General features: G+C 35.9%; 1 protein-coding gene across 4 annotated transcripts in view; it reads right to left on the bottom strand.

Moving 5' to 3' along the window:
• Window positions 1–2,891: 2,891 nt before the first annotated feature.
• ZFAT (zinc finger and AT-hook domain containing) overlaps window positions 2,892–20,117 on the bottom strand; it is an 89,535-nt gene continuing 72,309 nt past the window's right edge. For all 4 annotated transcript variants that reach the window (XM_085320713.1, XM_085320553.1, XM_085320629.1 and 1 more), the window contains 4 exons: window positions 18,134–18,252; window positions 16,478–16,604; window positions 14,543–14,673; window positions 2,892–4,038 (listed from right to left, as the gene is read on the bottom strand). In XM_085320713.1, coding sequence (XP_085176839.1) covers window positions 3,799–4,038; window positions 14,543–14,673; window positions 16,478–16,604; window positions 18,134–18,252 — 617 coding nt within the window. In that variant the 3' untranslated portion in view covers window positions 2,892–3,798. The remainder of the gene's footprint in view (window positions 4,039–14,542; window positions 14,674–16,477; window positions 16,605–18,133; window positions 18,253–20,117) is intronic.

Raw genomic sequence — 20,117 nt, forward strand, 5'->3', positions numbered from 1 at the left:
TTTATTGGGAGGYGAAAGTATTAGTGGTTTTCTCTAGTACGACTGAACAGATTAAGTCCCATATATGGCAGGGCTAAGATGCTGTATGTAATTTAGAAGACTCCTCAAAAGAAATTTAAAATCTCAAACTTGCAAGTAACATCTTATTTAAAAATATGCCATCAAAAGTATTTATTTCAAGCATATACACTCAAGGGACGTAATTCTTTTTTTATAGGAAGAAAACTGCTCTGTACTATCATCCCTGTTGCACACATTGCCCAAGCTGTGATTTCACACAGCCAAAATTTGAAGTAAAAGCAGCAAAGCAGAAGTACTCAGCCCTTCTCTCCTTTTGTTCCACRTACTTTCTAGATGAGTAATACAGATCCAGGACAAAGCCACTGTTAGTCCAGCTTCCTACGACTTAAGATACTACAGTTGTTAGTTAAAAAACAGTAGGATGAAGAAATGGTGCCGGGATCCAGACAGAGACACACAAACTTGCCATACAAACCAAGACATGTCAAGAAGAAAGATAGATCCCATCCTCTTTTCTACTTGGAAAGGAGAAACTACCCTCTGCTGAGATAATAGATTAGAAAGAGATGGAAGAAACTGGCCAACCTCCATGCCCCAAATCCTTTCTAGTGGCTTTTGCCCCTTTATGTACACAAGCTTATTCTATTCCACAGCATAACATCCTTCCAGAATTAGTGTTTCTGATAATTTCTGGAGATCAAAAAAGATGTCAGGTTCAAGTATCATGTACTTACCATTCATTAAATATGACTCTGCTGTCAATAAGATTATTTAGAGATTCCTTTTGTTTAAATCTAAATTATAMAGATCTCACCTCTGTACCCAACACATTACTAGAAACCTTTGATGCTTTTCAGCCTTGCAAATCAGTTAGCTCATCAATTACCCCCAAAATGCATGCAAAACCTCTTCCAGACATTGGCTGTTCAGATGTTAGCCACTTCTCAAGTATCAGAGAAAGAGGAAAACTGGAAAACAGTATAGTGCAGTAAATGCTGATAAAATAACTAGTATGTGGGGAGGTGTAATCTTCAGAAACAGGAGCTGTCCTGCCTGAACTGAAAATATCTTCTAACCCCTCAGAAAAGAGTAATTGAATAAAAGGAGTTGAGTCTACATTGAAAACAATCTGCGTTGTTAAGGTGGTATAGAAACAGAGTTTGTCAAGCAAAAGATTTAATTCTTACCTTTTTGGTGGTTCCAAATCCAGATAAAAGACAACTGGAACAGCAGTAGCCTCTCAAACAAGCACCCGATACAAACAAAGCTCTCCTTGCTTTTGACCTTTTGTATAACCTGTTTCTAATTAAAAATAAATAAATAAACAAACAAACAAACAAACAAACAAACAAACTTTGGACATTCACTTGGCTCACATTTAAGAGAAAGCACTTCTCTCTTCACAGCATTACGGTCATTTTGTGTATTCTAGAAAGAAGAAAACATAATAACTATGGACGTAAGAGATCAGCATGCAATATTCAACACAGCTCAAAATCTTTCCTGACTTGCACCTTACRTGCTTCCAACCACTGCATTTCTAAGCTAAGCTGGGTGAAGAGGCATCTAAAATGAAAAAAAGAAACTCAAAAAAAYACTTGAATTGAAAAAATATTTCTAAAATAGAAAAGATAATAGCAAATTCATATCAATGTTTTGCTTTAGCATAGGAAAACTCATGATATAGCTTGCATATATTTAGCTCTTAATTTCTCTAGAGAAGAATTCATAAAATTARGAGAATGAACTGAAAATTCCTTCAWAWTAGCAGAAAGTGCAACATGCCTAGTGCTTTCTAATAAAGAGCAAGTCAAGTCTTAAGTTACACTATGCAATATGTGACATATTGCAATTCAAATAAACAAAACAAACCCAAATTCTTCCTCTAAATACACACACATACACCCCTCCAGTTTTAAGTGGCTTAAAAACTGGTAAGTGATACATGGCATAATACTTTCTCCATCCYCACTCTCCATCTGATAATAATATAATACACGACCTAATTGATTCAAAGGGTTTTGTTAATAACCTATCTGTAACCACATATGAACATGATGTTCTTCCAAATGTGGTTCAGAAATGAAAATGGATCATGAATATTTCAAATAATTAAAAAGAAGTTCAAGTTACTTTTGTAGATTAACCAAGTTGGTACATTTGATGCATCAGTTTCTATCATTTAAAATTGTTATTAAAACCATTATGGCCAGCGATTTTGCTATATATGTAAGAAATCAGCCTTCAAATTTGTGACTACATTCAGCCAGTAACAGTAAAAGCCAAAAACATTTCATTTTTTTAAACCCAATGACACTGAGATTTCTGTGCACTTGCAAGATTAAACCAGAGGAAATAYAGCTACATTAAAGCTGAATGATTTTCATTCTGCTTAGATGTTTAAATATTTGTTCATTTCTTTTCCATTAACAAAGGCAAATTCGTTATCACCACAGTTAAGAGAGAAACAGCCACTAAATATTTGCACTTCTGCAATTATAAAATTGATAAAACCCAGTAGATTTWCAAGAGGTAGATAACAGCTCACTATATTACATTTGCTTATTCAAAATCTTTGTCCCATTTTTCCACTCAGAATGCCCGTAAATAAGTTCAAGTCACATAAAGTCCTCCTTGACTTCACTACGCCATTTCTTTGACTAGAGATTAATAACTAGAGGAATAATTTCTCAGACTGAAAAATGCAAAGCAGTATTCTTTACTTAGCTGTGAAAAGGAAGCCAACAGTAGTGCATTAAAAAGAAACGTGACAACTTTGTTATCAATTAATAACTTTTATAGTTCAAATTTAAAAATATTAAATCAGAAACCAATTAAGATTCATGAAGAAAAACTTAGAACTATATACATGCATAATTAAGAATATCTAAACTCTTGTCAATATTTACTTTTTTTGTACAAGTTCTTTCACACAGTCATATATTTACAAACTTTCTTTTTAAAACATATTAACATACATATTTTATAGCATTTACAAATCATTTGAATMTAATTTTCCATAAAAACAAAAGACTATTTCGATGAGTTGACAAATAGATTTGGGTTCATTGTATGGTAGTGGACAGGTATTTATTTAGTGGGATTGACAGAGTTAGCATTAATCAATTATCTAAATAATAATCATCCTACTAGTACCCAGAATTATCATATATGGCTTTAARTATCTTCCAAAACCAAAAGATCAACTCAGAAGTACAACCTAGAGTCCATCGGTGGTATATTTCTAATTAGAGTCTTGAGCCTTACACATTTGGGCTAGGTTCATAGCTCTGTAAACACATTCTAAGCATATATTCAGAAATAAGAAGTCATGATAATTTTACAAAAAAAACCTTTACCTAGTGAAGTCAAGAACATATTAAGTATTTRTAAGATGGGATGTACTGACTTCTTTAGACATGCCTGCTGACCTTTATGGATGTTTTCTTATTGTAAGGWTAACATTGTTTTGAAGTGACCAAACACATTTTTCAGGATTCATAGGAAGCAAGTGAGAGGTCTTCTTAGAAGAGGAAGAACACCTTTTCCTCAAAATATTAACATTTTTCCAAAAGAAAAAATCTGAGGAGGCTGTGTACACAGTATGTCTAAGTTACTCATACAATCCAACCAGCCAGATCACTATCCAGTAACAAGGTCTTGCTTCACAAATTAATTGAAAATTTGCCAGCATGTTTCCTTTTGGTTGTGTTATGAAAAGAAACAGAAGTCTCGGCTTTGACAAATCAAGTAACTATCCCTTTTGAGTACTGTTCCCTAGAGTTCCTGAACAGCTTGTTCCACAGTTTGTTCTTCCACAGGCTGCACAGCTTCCTGTACGTAAACTATAAATTCTGAAGCCTCTCCTCCCTGCGTGTAGACAGTCACTGTCTCAATTCCCTCCACTTCATCTGATGAGACTACCAGGTGATGCTGTTCAGACAGCTCCACTGAGGCTTGCTGCAGAGTCTCYTGAATCATCAAAGTGTGATTGGCTGATTGCTCCTCTTCTTTCACCTAAGAAGAAATTGAAGAGGTTATAGAAGTTTCACCTTTCAAATAAATAATTGCTATTGTGATGATTAATGCAAATACAGACAGAAATTTGAAATCATATTTTTGAGAGAAAACACCAGACTTGCACTGTAAATTTCTAATAAACTTTTTTACTAGTAAGAGTTTTATAATTTTGTAATGTTATACACTGCATCTCAGTTAAACACACAAACAGCTACAAAGTTCTAGGGGCACAACTCTGGAGACATCTTTAAACTCTCAGCAGTCATTCATTCAAAACCACCATTATCTAAATAAATCTGAAGTTGAACAATTTCTCCTAGTATAACTGAGAATCCATCTAAAACAACTACAATCACCATTTTTTTGAGGCAAGAGACTGCTCTTAAAAGTTTTTTTTTTTTTTTTGTATTGCAAATATCAAAGGACTTTTATTAGAAATTGTGAACTCTAAGTATTACTGAACTATATCTCCAAGACCCACTGTTTGGGGGGCAGCAGTTTTATCGTATTGAAAGGATACTAATAGGAACAATCAAAAAATGAAAATTTTTAATGAACATATTTCTACTTAACAAAAATAAAAAAGAACATCACAATTAGGTGGTTAAAAGAGTTCAACTRACTCTGGGAATCATTAAAATGTAGCACATATTAAAATTGAAGAACAAATCTTAATTCCTCTACAGATCCATACGATCTCCAACACACAGTACTCTCAGCCAATATCAAAACATCAGAAAACTGTAAGTCACTCGGAAGAAATTAAGTCTCTCCAGTATTAACAGTACAACAATGTATTTTTGAGAAGAGAATGGAAGAGCATTTTTTCTGTATACAAGATATATGCAAAGGTATTTGTTAGACAATTTCTGTACCGCTGTGTTCATTAAAAAGAGCTGTTTTATTTGTCAGATCATAAATACCAATGCACCCACAAGTGCAAAACAGTGAAGTGTGTGCATAATGAAGACGTACTGTTGCCAATAGCACTTACTGCTGTTTAAGAGGGGAATGGGAAGAGAAGAGACGTTTCCATGCATGTGTTTGACTCCTTAGATTAGAGAATAGTAAGGAGAAAAAGGAGTTCTATATATTTGTTTTCTTATTGATCTAACATGATGTTTTTTCTAMGCAATCTTTCCCACTGTTCAATGCTTACTTTTCCTTTAACTTTTTTTATTCTGTGTTTAAAGTTTCTGTCAGATCAAGAAGATTTAAGAGAGATGCCACCCCTTAGCACCTCATATCACTCTGCACTTTCGCTCAATTCATGAGGCTATACAAAGCTATTTCTCGAACGATAACAAGTATGTTCAGGCGTTTATTTACATAGAGGTCCCTGAGTCAGTATGCTTGTGATATACTGCTGGAAATGCATGCGGATTTTATCTAGTGAAAGATTTAACTTCTAAAGAGATTCCTGCCATTTTTGTTGACCTTAACGCAAAAGTATAATTGCTCCTACTGAAGCTGACTCTGGCGTTGTTACACAGGTCTGAGATTAGAGGGATAAAATTACAGAATAGGGATTAAATCCTTTCCATGACCCTTTTCTTCTACAATGCATATCTGAATATTTTTCTTAAAAATGTTTTAAGTTACTCCTGTTGAAGTTCAAGTTCAACATTTTACAAAAAAAGGTAACGTTSGATGCCTGTCTTGATGCGATAAAATTTGCAACCACCCTTAAAAATCAATGCCACAAAATATGGCTATGCCAAAGATTATCCTTTACTAATGCAAAACTTGGGTCTTTACTCAAAAAGCAAGGCGCAAAGTCATGAGAAGATACATGACATTCKTTACTTGCTTCTTTCTCTGCCCTCCCTCCTTTTAAAAAGGAATCCAAGTCCTGCAGAAAGCRAGAGGAATTTAGCGAATCCAGACACAGGACTCCCCTTTCGTAAGTGCACCCTCCTCTTGCCTGAATCCAGCGACAGAATCGCCGTACGATGGAGAGCTCAAAACAAAATCCACAAATGGCGGTCACGACAGGCAAACCAAAGTCCAAGTATTACCGAATTCAGGTAGGCAGCTGAAGTTAAAACACAGGGTAAACAAAATCTCACAGCTTGTTAGGTCTGCACATAACTACAGACCCTTGATAACAGAGATSTCCACGCAAATACATGAATAGGCAGGCCTGAAATTTGGCCTTTTAAGTATGTAATTCACAGGAACTTCTCCTGTGCTAGCGTAGCATACATAAAACTCTTCTGACAATAGGCCTCAGTCCCCAAAATGACATTTTGATAAAAACGACTACATTTGCTGAGATGCAAGAATGCACACTGCAGTTTGAATATGAGTTTGTACAGTTTCACTTTAGTCATTCTAAATCAAAATGCATAAATAATTTTAAGTACAGTTTTGTGAGTGTATATAAATATGAATAAAAGAAGATAAATAAAGCACAGTTGACACAAAACTGAAATGAAAACAGAATCTCATTCAATTCAATAGCAGCAATCTAATACTTTTTCAGTTTTATATGCTCTTGAAATGAAAATGGCCAATAAAGAAAGTTAATTTAACCTCCCTACCTGCCTTTATTGATGTGGTTTTATAACCCTTGTCATGTAGGGTAAAGAAGACTAATGCCCTTATTCCTGGTGTTCCTAGCTTCTAGTATCTTTTTTGAACAGCCCTCTGTAATCCTCCTAGTTTGACAAATCACCATATTAAATTATTTTGGATATTTACATTTCAAATAAGTTCAGTGTTTACATGCTTCAGCTTGGTTCCTATTAGATTGTTCCACAGGGAATAATTTTGAAACGTTAATTTACATCCCTCAAATTGATGAAACAGTGGCGCAGCTGCCATCAGAATGAATGAAGTTGCTATGTTCAATTCTTTTTATTGGCATTTCCAGTCTTTTCAAGACAGACATCCATGACTTTTCCGTTTGACAGCTAGCTRAAAAGCATCTGGCTGCTTATCCTTTTTTAAAGAGTGGCAGCAAGAATCTGAAGCCCTCCACTGMTGGCATGCTAAACCAATTCAGTATCTGCAGAGTAATTCTTTAGGRGCTAAATATGTCTCTCATGAAGGCCAGCAGGAAAAAAACATCTCTATACCTTCATTAATAACCTCATGATTTGYTTTGAATGCAAATAGCCAAGGATTGTCAAAACACATGCAAATAACACACAAAAATGGGTACCTCTTAGAGATATCTTCCTCTAAGACCAAACAAGCCTTTTTTAATCTGAGAAGAATGAATCTTCTCTATTAAGGAAAAATATACTTCTTCTCATTCCCTGAAAGGGGAATAAAGAAACTATTTACAACAAACTAGTAAAGCTGCTTTCTCATTCTAGAGGTCATTCTGAGAAATAATTAATATCTTTAATTTCTTTGAAGCTGGCAAGAGCCACAAGTCCAGAGTATACTTAAAACAGCCTTGCTGGGCTTGACCCAATTCCTCTGCAGAATCTCTCTTGTGATTTCAAACTGAAAGCCRACTTTCACTTTACCATGAAGAAGAAAGGTTAATCATATAGATCTTGTAGGAAGTTAAAATTACCCTAGGTTGCAGATGCTCCTGTTTACCTTGTAGGACACCACAGTAAGAGGTGTATTCTTTGCTGTGCATTGCTACGCCTGTCATTTTGAAGGTGGCAGCTGTTGCTACGGCAGGATTTTACCAGAGCCTGAAGAGGCCACAAAATAAAAAGATGGGAGGAAATAAAATAAAAAGTGAAACTAGTGAAAATCCACTGTTTTCTTAACCTTGTTAAAGAACTGCTGAGTTAGTGAAACAGTAGATGTGCTTACTCTTCAGAGTAAATTATTTGTAAGCCCAGGTGGGAAAGCAGGTTACCACGCTTTTCAGTAATAGAGTTAACCCTACACTCCAATGGACAGATACAGAAGGAAGATCAGTCTCCTCTGTGATTTCTGAATGGGAGAAAAAGAGGAAATATTCTTTAGCAAATTAGCTCTCTCGATTGTTAATATTAGCGTAGTGATTTGGATTGGGACATGCATTGTACCAGGTATTCTACACGTATAAAACATTTCATGCCCCCCAAAGACTTTATAATTTCAATATAAAATGACAGACAGCAAGCAGATACAGAAAAAAAGGAGATGGGGGAGTATAATATAAACTAGACAGGCAGCAGTATCAATATATCAATTACCTCACCACAGATAACTGCTGTCATCATATTTTTGAAGCATAATTGAGAGAAGACAATTAGGTACAAATTGCTCTTCATTAAAAATCCACATAACTAAGCACAATATGGAAGAAGGCATTAAGCAAGTTGTTTGAAAAAGTAATGAGCAATTAAACCTTTATAGGCTGAGCAAAGGTAGAAGTCAAATCTCCACAACTAATGAGAGATGAGATACTAAGTCAGAACTGTGTAAAAAGCCTTGAAGTGAAAAACAGAAGCTTTTGCTTGATGTGGCAAAAAAGAAAGATCAAGCGGACGCTGAAAGACAGCATGATGTCAAGAGGGGCAGACAAGCAATCTTTGAAATCTGTTCTGAGTGAATACAAAAGGGGCAAAACAGTGTCTGTAAATGTCAAAAAAAAGAATATCAGAGTAAACATAGCATAAAATAATGATAGCTCAGACAACCATTTTAGCTACGTGGATGAAATAAAAGGCCATATTAAAATGAGCATACAGAGTAAGTCAGCAGCGTTTAGTTACCACTCAAATGCAAGATCCACGAACCCCATCTGAAGATAACAGCAGCTTTTTAGGCTTGAATAACAGGAAAAAAGWGTTCCATTCCATAGTGTTGAAATAGAAAATGGACTGATGATAAAGAACAGTTCTGCAGGAAGTCTGATACAATCTTTAAACACAGTGAGCTTGAAGTGATGGCTCTAGAGCCACAAAAGAAAGACAGATGCAAGACCTTTCACTGGGACAGGAGAAGACTGTCTAGGTCACTATTACTTAGTATATAAGGGCATGTATTTGTGATTAAAGCTTATACATGCTAATGTGCTACAAGCAAAATGGCGAAAGAATTTCTGTGTGCTGCACTTACCCAGATATATTGTTCAGAGAATTAGAARTTAAGAAAAAGAAAAGGAGTTGGGGAGTTGAGGCAGTGAACAAGATCATGGGCATAGGTTAGTTGGGCTGTTCTTGYTGGAGTTGGTTTTGTTTTGTTAGAGCAAAGACAGAGAATAGGAATCCCCCAAAAATGTGAGGAATCCAAAGTAACTTGAGGCAAAAAGAAAAATTCAAATTTGGACAAATGAGCCTACACTATTTCTAACTTTCATTTATACAGAGATTTAGTAGAGGTAGCACATTATGCATCTAAGCAAAACAAATGACAGTTCAATGAATTAACAGAAAAGATACTGTTAACAGAACATACTTCCTGCTAACAAACACTGGAAATGGAAGAGCAACAGCTCTAACAAAAATTAGAGCTAATGGACACAGATCAAAAAAGGGCAATTCTTTTGATATTCTGGGCAATGCAGTGGGAGATTCAAAGAACAAGCATTCAAGGATGCTCACATTGCAAAAGCAAGAAAATGCACATTGAACCTCTTCTCCTCRGAGTATAATTTACAGACACAATATGTTGAAAGAATATAGAATATCTCTCTGCAAAAAAAAGGACAACAGGAGTCTTCATCTTTGAGAGAAATGTTTCTTGACAGGAACTCGGTATTTAAATCAAKCAAATGTTTAACTTGGAATAAATTCTTTCTGCAGGATTAATTACTGTCTTTATTTGATGCATATGTTAACTGAAAGAAATAATTATAAATTAAGTTAGTTTGTAGTTGATAGTTTTTGAATACAGAGCTSCAGATACTATAAACTCTGCGATCCTGGCATGACTACTGGTCCTCCAACCCTGCCTTTATCTTCAGCAACTTAGCTAGGATAATACTCCACCTATAAAGGCAAAGGAGTGAACAGACTACTAGCAAAACAAACAAAAAAGCCCAGCCTTCCTGGGCACGGGTGCAAAATTACACCTATAATAGGGCACAAAGAAACACCTCCACAGGAAGCAGTGACTTGTTTTACATTTCCAGTCCTTCCTCTTTTGTTCTGTTCCCACAGAACATTTTCCTTCTCAATTTCCAGCCCATCTTTACCATCCGTTATGAACAACACTTCTTTCTTTTCTGAGTATTTATTACCCTCCTTCCCAGTAACTCTTTAATGCTCTTTGCTTCCACCTTTTCCTCCCCTTTATTACTGACTGTATCTTTCTATAACCTCAGGCAGAACAACTCAGATATAACACCATTAAATATTAYCTTCATTAGCTCTGTCTTGGAGGCAGATGCAACCTGGATAACTAGCAACCAAACTGGATTCAAAGAAACACGAAATGCTGCAATCAAAARTTTAGTGTGGAGTTTTGCCACGCTCAGGCCGTTTTGGTAAAACGTCGGACTAGCATCTTGGTTTTCTCTCAGGCATTTGATGTGCATTATGCGTCTGTAGCAGATGCATGTTTTCATAGCTGTCACAGAATAGCATTTCTCCCAAATTAAGTATCAGAAAAAGTTTAACCTGGATAATAGCTTGGTGTACTSATTCTCAGAGAAGAACRGACTAAAGTAATTTCAGGCTCTTGACACAACCTGTGAAAGGCCTCTCATACATGATACAACCTGGCAATTGTCRTCAGACAGTCTTTTTTTTTTWATTTTATTTTATTCTATTTTTTTACTGAAGGGAGCCAAAAACCAATTCTTAGTTACCAGTCACAATTCAAGTCAAACAGGTTTTTTGGTTTAAATAATAATTTTTGGTTTTAAATTACGTGCTGAATCCTGATTCAACCTGGGACTGGTTGCTGTCATGCTGTCAAGACTTTTCTGTTGTAAAATCATGTAAAGTTTCCAACTTGAAAATTGGTACTTTTGTCTCAACATGCGATTCAGGAGCTGGGGTCCTCAGATAATTTGATCCCGATTTCAGCTCCACTATGCTGTGTACTAACGATTTTCATACACATGCAGTAAGAATACACACTTCAACTCAGAGCAATAATGTAAGAGCAGAATACTGTAAACATGGTATCGTTTCTGTCACCTGACTTGGCAGAAAATAAGTCAAAAATCAGAGCTAATACATTCAGCATCTAGCAACGTACTGAAAAAGACTCACAGGCTAAGCTAAAGCTTGCTTCTGTACAGAAAAGTCTCATGGTCATGTGAGACACCGCAAATGCTTCACACCAGACGTCTGGGCACATAGATTAGGGGAACTGCCAAAGGGTGGAAATTGTAGCATTATTGATACATTGGGATTTGCATACAAATCCAGGTTACAAGTGTGAATAGCACTTTTATGGCTGAGAAGTAAGGAGGAGTAATGTGAGAAAGTTCCAGGGAGGAAAAGGAAGGAAAAACAGCAACAGCATTGTGTAACATTTGCAGCAAAAAATATTTTTAAAACTGTGCATTCTAATAATTTAGGATTTAAAAGAAATTTCTTAGTGTAAAAAACAGGATTTTGAAAGCAGGAATGAAGGGTGAAGGTAAGAACCRATAAAAAAAAGGAATAATACCACCTAAAAGAAAGAAAGAAAAAAAACCCCACATAATAGTATAAAAATCAGAACACTAAATAAATGTTAAGGAAAAAAATGGAACCAAGCTGCTAAGCAAGGACTCGGTGAGGCCATTAAAGAACAAGAGTGGAAACTTACTGACAGATGATGCTGATATATTGCTGACACCCTGAACGAATTTTTTGTCTCACAATCCACAAGAGAAGCTGAAGGTCACAGAATAGAGTGTGGAATAAATTTTCCAGTGGGAAAGTGAAATATGAACATGTCTTAAGATCACCTCAAGGTTAACAATTAGGAACTCAGCATAATTAAAAAACTGACAAAGTAGTAGGCACAAGTGAGTTATATCCCACAGAAAGCAACTCATTATTAAAGAAAAAAGAAAAGCTGTCAGTTCTACGATAGGAGAGGATTACAGTCACGGTAATGTCATTTATGGATTTCTTTTTCCCCTCCCTCAAATTAAAAATCGGTGCTGTTATAATTCTGAAGCAATCTTCTGTTGTGAAGATAAGAACTGGGAACAGTAACAAAAGCTGTAAAATAAATAGAATTGAGAAAAGATCAACTTATACAGAAAATTAAAAGAATAGATGTGCGAAGAGAAATTAAAACAAACAAAACACCCACAGACCTCCACTGGTCCTTTAACTCCTTCCAGAAAGCCCACGAAAGGTAATCAAGAAGTCAGTTAGCTGTCAGTGGGCCTCCACCTTATATTTCCTCAGAAAAATCACAAGTCTGCACACTGAAAAGTGAAAAGGCACCAAACAACCGGGAAAAAAAAGCCAGTAAGCACTCCAGTACAAATATGAAACATTTAATAGAGGAACAGCGCTTCCAACATCAAAGTAAGCTATTAGCAAGATTCAACATAAATAGAGGTACCACAGGGTCACTCAGCTTGAGTCTATTTCAATTCTTCACAGACCAATTTTGCTTTTCTGCAACTTTAAGTTAGGGAGAAAAAAGGCATTTTATATTAATAGGACTCTAAAGAGGSAAAAAAAGAAAAGCAGCAAAGAGATTCTCTGCAAATTCAGTATTTCAGTTGATGTAAGAGTGGTGCTTATACCAGTCTGATACCAGAGCAAAAAAAGTGTGAGAGAGAGAGCTCCAAGGCAAGGGAAAGAAGTGATCTATGCTCAGCAGCTTGTAAACTCAAATGCTAGCTAGAAATATGGAATAAAAAGTAAGTGAGAGAAATAATTTTTAATATAAACACTTTTTTACAAAACAGCACCAACAAGTTCAGATGATCTAACACAAGGAAGAAGATGGATTTTAAGATGAGTCAGAAACTAAACAGATCTAATTCTTGAAGGAGGAAGAACCACTAAAAAGTATCTTTTTTAGGTTTAATGATGCAGTTTCTCAAATGCAGCTTCTCATTCACAGCTGCTAGTTCAACAGTCATTCTCTCTCAGGCTTTTAGTAGAAGAAGGGCAACAAAAAATGAATTTTAAAGGCCAGAACACTTTTMAATAGTATTAAGAGATAGCACAGAGAAACACCAATGGCTAATCATCCACTTAAATAGGTCATATATATAGCACAGACATACCTGTCAGCAGTGGCTCTACTATTAAAGGTGTTTTGAAATCTGCACATAAAGCAGGACTGAAATCTCTCTCCACTTTATTGATTCTGATTAGTCTGCAAATTTGGCTGTTCCTCTTCATAAGAAGAGAACCTTTATATGATTTTTAATCAAAATACCTGGTAATTATTGCAAAGGAGCATTTCAAAATGCATTTTCTTCAAATTTTGCCCCCTCTCCCTGACTTTTGGGAGGTACGGTTAGGAATTACTCAAACACTCCTCACAGAAATGGCATAGGAGTGGGAAGTCCATCATCTGTGAGTCTAACATCCACAATATTACCAAAAAACATTAAACTCAAAAGTTGTACAGTGCAAATATTCTTGTCAAAATCCTATGCAATACCACACTTCAAGAAAAATATACATAAAGTTCTACCAATATCTTACAAGTTTTGTCTCACTTTAGAAGAAACTAATTTCTTACCACAAATTGTGTCACCTAATTCTTTATCAGTTGAAAGCCTGAAATTACCAACTCATCTTATTCATGCTTTTTTGAATACTGACCTCTGTCTCTGGTCTCTGAGAATTTTCATGGTAATAACAGAAGTATTTACAGATCCTCTCAACCAGCTGCAATTTGCTTGAGCTTTTCTTTATGTAGCCTACCTCAAATGTGGGTGACCACACTGACTACTGTCTCACATAAGCGATGGCTGTAAGGAGCATCCTCAACACTACAGCTGCTACATGCCTGCACATTGCTTATCTTGCACCCCTCATAAGAAAGGCAGAGTGAGCTGAAGCCGAGTAGAAGTCTCATTTGTCCTCAGCATACCTGACTTTAGGACCATGCAAGTCTGCCTCATATTAACCACCTGACAGAGTTACAAGGATGGTGGTTCATCTTTGGATATGGACGTACAGCACTAAGGGGTTGCTGTGCGTGCACCTCACAGCTTTGCACAAGCCAAAAGGACCTTTCAGATTATTCTGTTTGCAGATGGATGCTGTGTCCAGGAATTTCCGTTTCTTTTAGATGATAATGGAACTAGATGCTTAACCATAATGCAACTATGTTGGTCAAAAAACCTGAAAATGTCTTGGAAAAGTCACATTTTCAAACATATATGCGTGTGTACACATACATACATACAAGCACAAACAAATTCCCTCCTATTTTTATGTATAAATATGTGTATATATATCTATGTATCCGTATGTCTATGTATACACATATGTAAGTGTATACATGTATCATCACAGGTGCATGTGCACATACACGTATATACAAGTAGTAGTCAAAAGTTAGGTTTGAAAAAATTCTTGCATGGTCACTCAAAATTTAGCCCTTGCAGAACACTTATACGTTTCATAACAAACATATGAAGACAAAACACAACTGTTTTAGAAAAGTAAAGAGCTCTTACCTGCTTTACCACTGTTACAGTTCCAGGTGCCATGGTAACTACAGAAGCAACTGCAGTGGCATCATGAGTTTCTGCACCCAACTCAATGATTTGCTGCAGGATATTCACAGCCGTTGGGTCAAGTCTTTCACCTTATCAGAAAGACAGTAAGCATAAGACCATTACAGTAGAACACATGTAAAAAATGGCATGTGACKAAGTGCTGCAGAAACTCTTTTCCCTCCTGCCTTCACCCTGATTCACAGAGCTGTCTACAAATTTCCAACAACTCAGTAACATGACATCTTAATAACAGATCCATGGCAGAAAGCATTCACAGAACTAATTTTTCCTGAAGAAGGCATGCATCAGCTGTCTGTGAAACCACACTGCTCATTTTTATATCTATTGGAAAGAGATCTAAAAAAATCTATTGACTAAGTAAACAACAGGTACAACTCATAACACTAAGTGTAAATTAGGACTCTCCAAGACTTTACACATCCAAATGTGTACTTGCCAGAAGTTCAACTGAAACAGAACCTGAACTCTATACTGTAAGCAGGACAGTTACATAGTATACTACATGTCTGTGTTTACCATCTGTCTGGCCATCTGTAATTCCTTTCAACCTACAACAAATCCGGTTATCACTAATGTGCCAAGGAGAAAAAGTTAATTGCTTGCTTGACAGAGATCATGCTCATCACTTTAAGTATAGCAGCTGAACATTTGCCATTTTTTTTTCTTTTTTTTAATCCTCTTGATGTGTATATAGCCCTGGCAAAGGAAAAGTAAATTTACAAAAACATATAGCCATACTCTCACACTCCTCCAGTACTGTGAAAAGGAAAGATTTTGAAGCCAGCAAGCACTGCAGAATGTTTGCTGCATTGTTTTTCTATATAATTACCTTTAGCCAAGATATCATTGTTTTTCCTGTCTACCCAGAGGAAGATGTCAAAGAAGCATCTTGAATTTGCATGTACTAAAGAAAATCACTTCACTTTGCAAAATAGAGACTCATGTTTAAAATTGAAATTATGTACAACATACTGCATGATTGTGCTTATTTCAACTGAAATATGTAAAAATTTAAGAAAAATTCTCAAGAAGTTTTCTTCATTCAGAATTCCCACCGTTTAGAAGTTAAATAATATACAAAAATTGTCAGTAACATTCTTAATGACAACATGCTTGAAAATTCAATTTAAAAATGGGAAGTTCAGAAATATATATATAGTATTAACTACAAAGATCAAAACAATGGCAAAATGTATTTATTTTTATATATACAAATATACATACACACACACATATATGTATATATTGAAAAGCTCAACCATAAAATCCTATGCTACTCTCTGATGTTTTAACACTCTTAGAAACTTGAATATCTTTTCTTTTTCTTTCAGACTGTTTTCCACTTAGCAAATATTATTTAACACCTTTCCTTTTCTTGGTCAATGTGATACTGACTCATTTACTTTCTGTTTGGTGTATCATTAGAATTAAGCTTGTTAGCATTGTCTTAGGAACATGGTAAATGAGTTATTCCACTGTCATTCATTCTGTCGGCAGGTTGACTTACACAGAAAGAAAAATAGCTGGAGAATTGGTGTTAGATGCACACCAGCTACCCCGTCAAGATAGCTGATTTCACAATATATTTAATAATAAGTACAGAAAATTCCACTCATCTAATAATATAACTCAAAACAGAGTGTGCTAAATATTAATGTTGTAAGGATATAGAAATTCGTATGCAATGGCTATTTCTCATAATCTATCTTCAAAGAAAAATATAAAGCTCTAGAAGTAAGTTCTGGATAACAAATCTCATCATGGTTATAGTTTCACAGCTGATCATATATTGCCAAGTGTACTCAAAAGAATTATAAATTTATGAAAAGAAGATGTAGCTTGTGTTTCAACCTCCACCTTCAAAAAGCTTACCATTCTCAGAAGTATATCTAAGGTTCTGTAATGCAGCTACTGCAGCCTGAGTGCCCTGAACATCTTCTCCAGCCTCTGTGATATGGAGATACTGAGTAGATGATTCTTCAGAAACTTCAGCAGTTAACTTAAAAACAAAACCCAGCCAACACATTGATAAATCTCCTTTTCATTTTAGCACATTAGAGACCAATGAAAGTTCTGAATTTAAAGGAATAAATTTTGTATGACAAATATTGAGAGTTAYAGAAATAATATGTGAAAAATAATTAAAAATTAGAATTTCCATTGATTTCTTTGGAGTTGTGGTATCACTATATAGCTTTATATTCCTAGATTCTACTTCAAAAGTTGTTTTAAAAGGCTACATTACCTTGACTTCATTTCTGTTAAACAGTTATTTCATGACTAACAATTGACTTCTATTGCATCAGGGTCTAATAAAGACCTTCTGGACAAAGGTAATCTGGTAAAACGCATCTGAAGTTTGAAAATGGCATTTTGTTTTAGAAAAGAATATCTTCTGTAACTGTGCTTTTTCAAGACAAGCTGTCAACAAGTATTCCTGCTTTGATGGGTCCTTTTATTTATTTATTTATTTTATTTATAGCCATTTCCACAGCAGAGATATTCTTGTCCTCTTATTTTATCTGGTCTGGGGATCTACTGCAAACGTTGATAAAAAACAGTTTGTGAAATGCATGTGGACACCAGATATCAAAGTATTACCTTTTTAAATACTTGCCCTTCCTTCTTTAAATAACTGCCCATAATGTACTTAGTGTGATAATTTGCAAGAATTTCACACCATATCAGTAGCTACTCAAAAACTGTTACCCAAGAACTGCAGGATAACTCTTCCAAATTATGCATTAGCGCTATGCCTAGAGCAAGAAATGCCTGAAGTTTAGCAGAATGGGTCTCAGATTGGGGAGGTCAGTCAACTGCAGTTCACTTCTGGCTTTTTACTCTCATTGGAAATCAGTAACGGCCCTCTCAGGCACTAGAAAAGATTCATCAATAAGCTTGCCAACTGTTCTTTTTTTTTAAATACAGGTTTCTAGATAGTTTTGTGGTTTTGCAACAGCTTCTGCACCTACAGTCAGCTCACTTATGTAACAGTAACAGTTTTCATTTTAAAATAAATTGCTACCCACAAGACAACAGAGGGAAGCTTGAGAGGATAAGACCCTTCAAGGTCTCCACTCTAAACTGAGAAAGTTTGTGTTGTTTTTGTTTTATAACCCAGTTTCTTTGGTCTAACTTAAATTTTTTTAAGCCTGACCTAAATCAGTGATATTGTGACTGCTACATGCTTAGGATTGGATCTGAAAACACAGAACGAATGACAGAAAAGTTACTCTGTATAATACTACCAGATTTTAACCGGTCAATTCAGTTTTCTAGATGTAAAGCTAGAGCCTTAAAATGCAGCAAAGCAAGCACTTACAACCTTTTTAATCCTATCAGATATTAAAGCAGTCCAGCTTAACAGCATAGCACTGTTGCATTCAAAACGGACATAAATGCGATCACATGTCCTCCTAATCTTATAAAAAGTCCAGAACACATTTTTGAATACTTATTATTCTACATTCTTTATTTCCTCTCTAGGAAAAAAAAAATAGTGGTAAAGCCATGGCAACTCCGGTTTACCTCCCACTTTGTCTCCCCATCGTGTTCCACTAGCTTCAGACCATGCTTGTTCTTAAGATGTCTGTTGAACTCCCATTTTGTACCATACACAAAGCTGCAAACAGGACACTTAATGCCACCTAAAAGGAAACACAAATAAACTAAGTTATTTTTTATATAAATTCTTCTTCAAGGCAATAAAGACCTATTTAATATGACCACATTTCTGCCAAACCACACAATTATAATTCAAAATGCTTCATTTTGTCCAAATATCCAACCTTAAAAAAAAAAAAAAAAAAGAAAGGAAAAACAAAGTAATTGAACTCTCCCAATAATTTTGGATGATGGCAACAGAAGGAGTTAGGAATAACTTGCACGTTTAGGAAAAGTATAGCAATCCCACCTCCCTGCCTGCAGGCCTCCCTGTGCTGGGTGCAAAGTTGCTATTCCCATCTCTCACTCCCTCTACACATCCCTGGGAGCCCCCAGGGAGGGATGTGTACAGGGAGGGAAAGACAGAGCAGGAAACTATCTTCATTAGTCTCAGCTGCTGCCCCATTTCTGTAATTAGGTCCACCTAAGTTTTGTCTCTGTGGAGCTGGACGTTAAAGGAGAAACACAGGACAAATTGCAAAGTGAGGAATAATAAGGCATCTAGCGGGCAAGAAATTGGGCTTGCTCTGCTAACCCTGTTAAAGAGGGAAACAGAGTAACTTTATGGGAAGTCTGACCAGCTCTCATCACAGTTTTTTGCTGGGCCACAGAAATTACTGGCATTGCAAGAGATGCTGCAGCTTGTGCAGAACCTTTCCCATAGTTGTGACTGGCTAAAAATCAAGCTAAGCCACCTCCTCACAGTTTTAGAGTGACATTTCTTTCAAGTCGGGGGGGGGGCATCTGTGAACGATGCTTTGCTCCAGGCTATAAACAAAGCTTAGAACATGTATTCAAATAATGATAATGATAAACTAGTGCTTTTTTCCTCTTCCTTCAAATCACAAAGAGTTCCCGAAAGACCATTTTTAATGCCTCTCCTGGTGTACATCACTGCAGCTTCAAATATAAATTGAATGTATACTCTGAAGTTCTACAAGACTGAGGCCTCTGGCAAGCTAAAGATTTGAGTATTTGTTTTCTGTTGTCTTACAGGACCCCGGTACGATGGCCTTCGCGACACAATGCAGGGCCATAGTGCACTGTGCTCTTTCAAAAAGTGCTGGTATTTTCTCATGTAAGTGCTTATAAAAACAACTGAGATCTTAACTGCTCAGAATCAATACTAAGATCTTAATATTTAACATGCACAATAGGGGCACACTTTAATAATCTTTAAATAACGCATCTCCTTTAAGACAGAGGTTGTCTCTCTCTCAACTTTCAAACAAAAACTGTTATTTTTTCTGACAATTTTCAAGGCAAATTAGGAAAAGTTAGGACTGTAATGCCACCTTTGTCCAACTATCTTTGTTTTTGGGAGCTTCTACCACTTATTTTAACAAGCAGAATTATAAACCAAAGTTTTCTTTCATGGTGCATAACATGAATTTGGCACAATGTCTGCAGCACTACAGGTAAAAGCTGAGTATAATGAAATCATATGTTTCCAATTTTCTACGCTAGATTAAACAGCTTTTATTTATTTTTCTTATGGTTTCATTTGGTCAAGTGTCAGATCTCAGTTGCATGCAATTATGCAAATAAGTGTTTATTTTAAAAAAATATATGTATTTTCCCCCCTCAGTGACTAAAGCAGAATGGAAATAATCTGCGTGTGGTAAATCGCTGCACTAGACCTCACTATAACAAATGTAAATGTTACAGAAGGGCCTTATGCCACCAGACGGGTGTCTACCTATCATGGCAAAYGACAACTCTCGCCCATCACGTTCAAATGCTTCAAACCTACTCTCACAAGCTGGCTAGAAGCCAAGTTCCGATTGCACATAGTGTTTCATGAGTGCAGCGATTAGAGAAAGCATTCAGTTCGACTGTAATGGAAACC

This window comes from Rhea americana, unplaced genomic scaffold, assembly GCF_003343005.1.
Source record: "Rhea americana isolate MKP2758 unplaced genomic scaffold, rheAme1 scaffold_0, whole genome shotgun sequence".
Lineage (NCBI taxonomy): Eukaryota > Metazoa > Chordata > Aves > Rheiformes > Rheidae > Rhea > Rhea americana.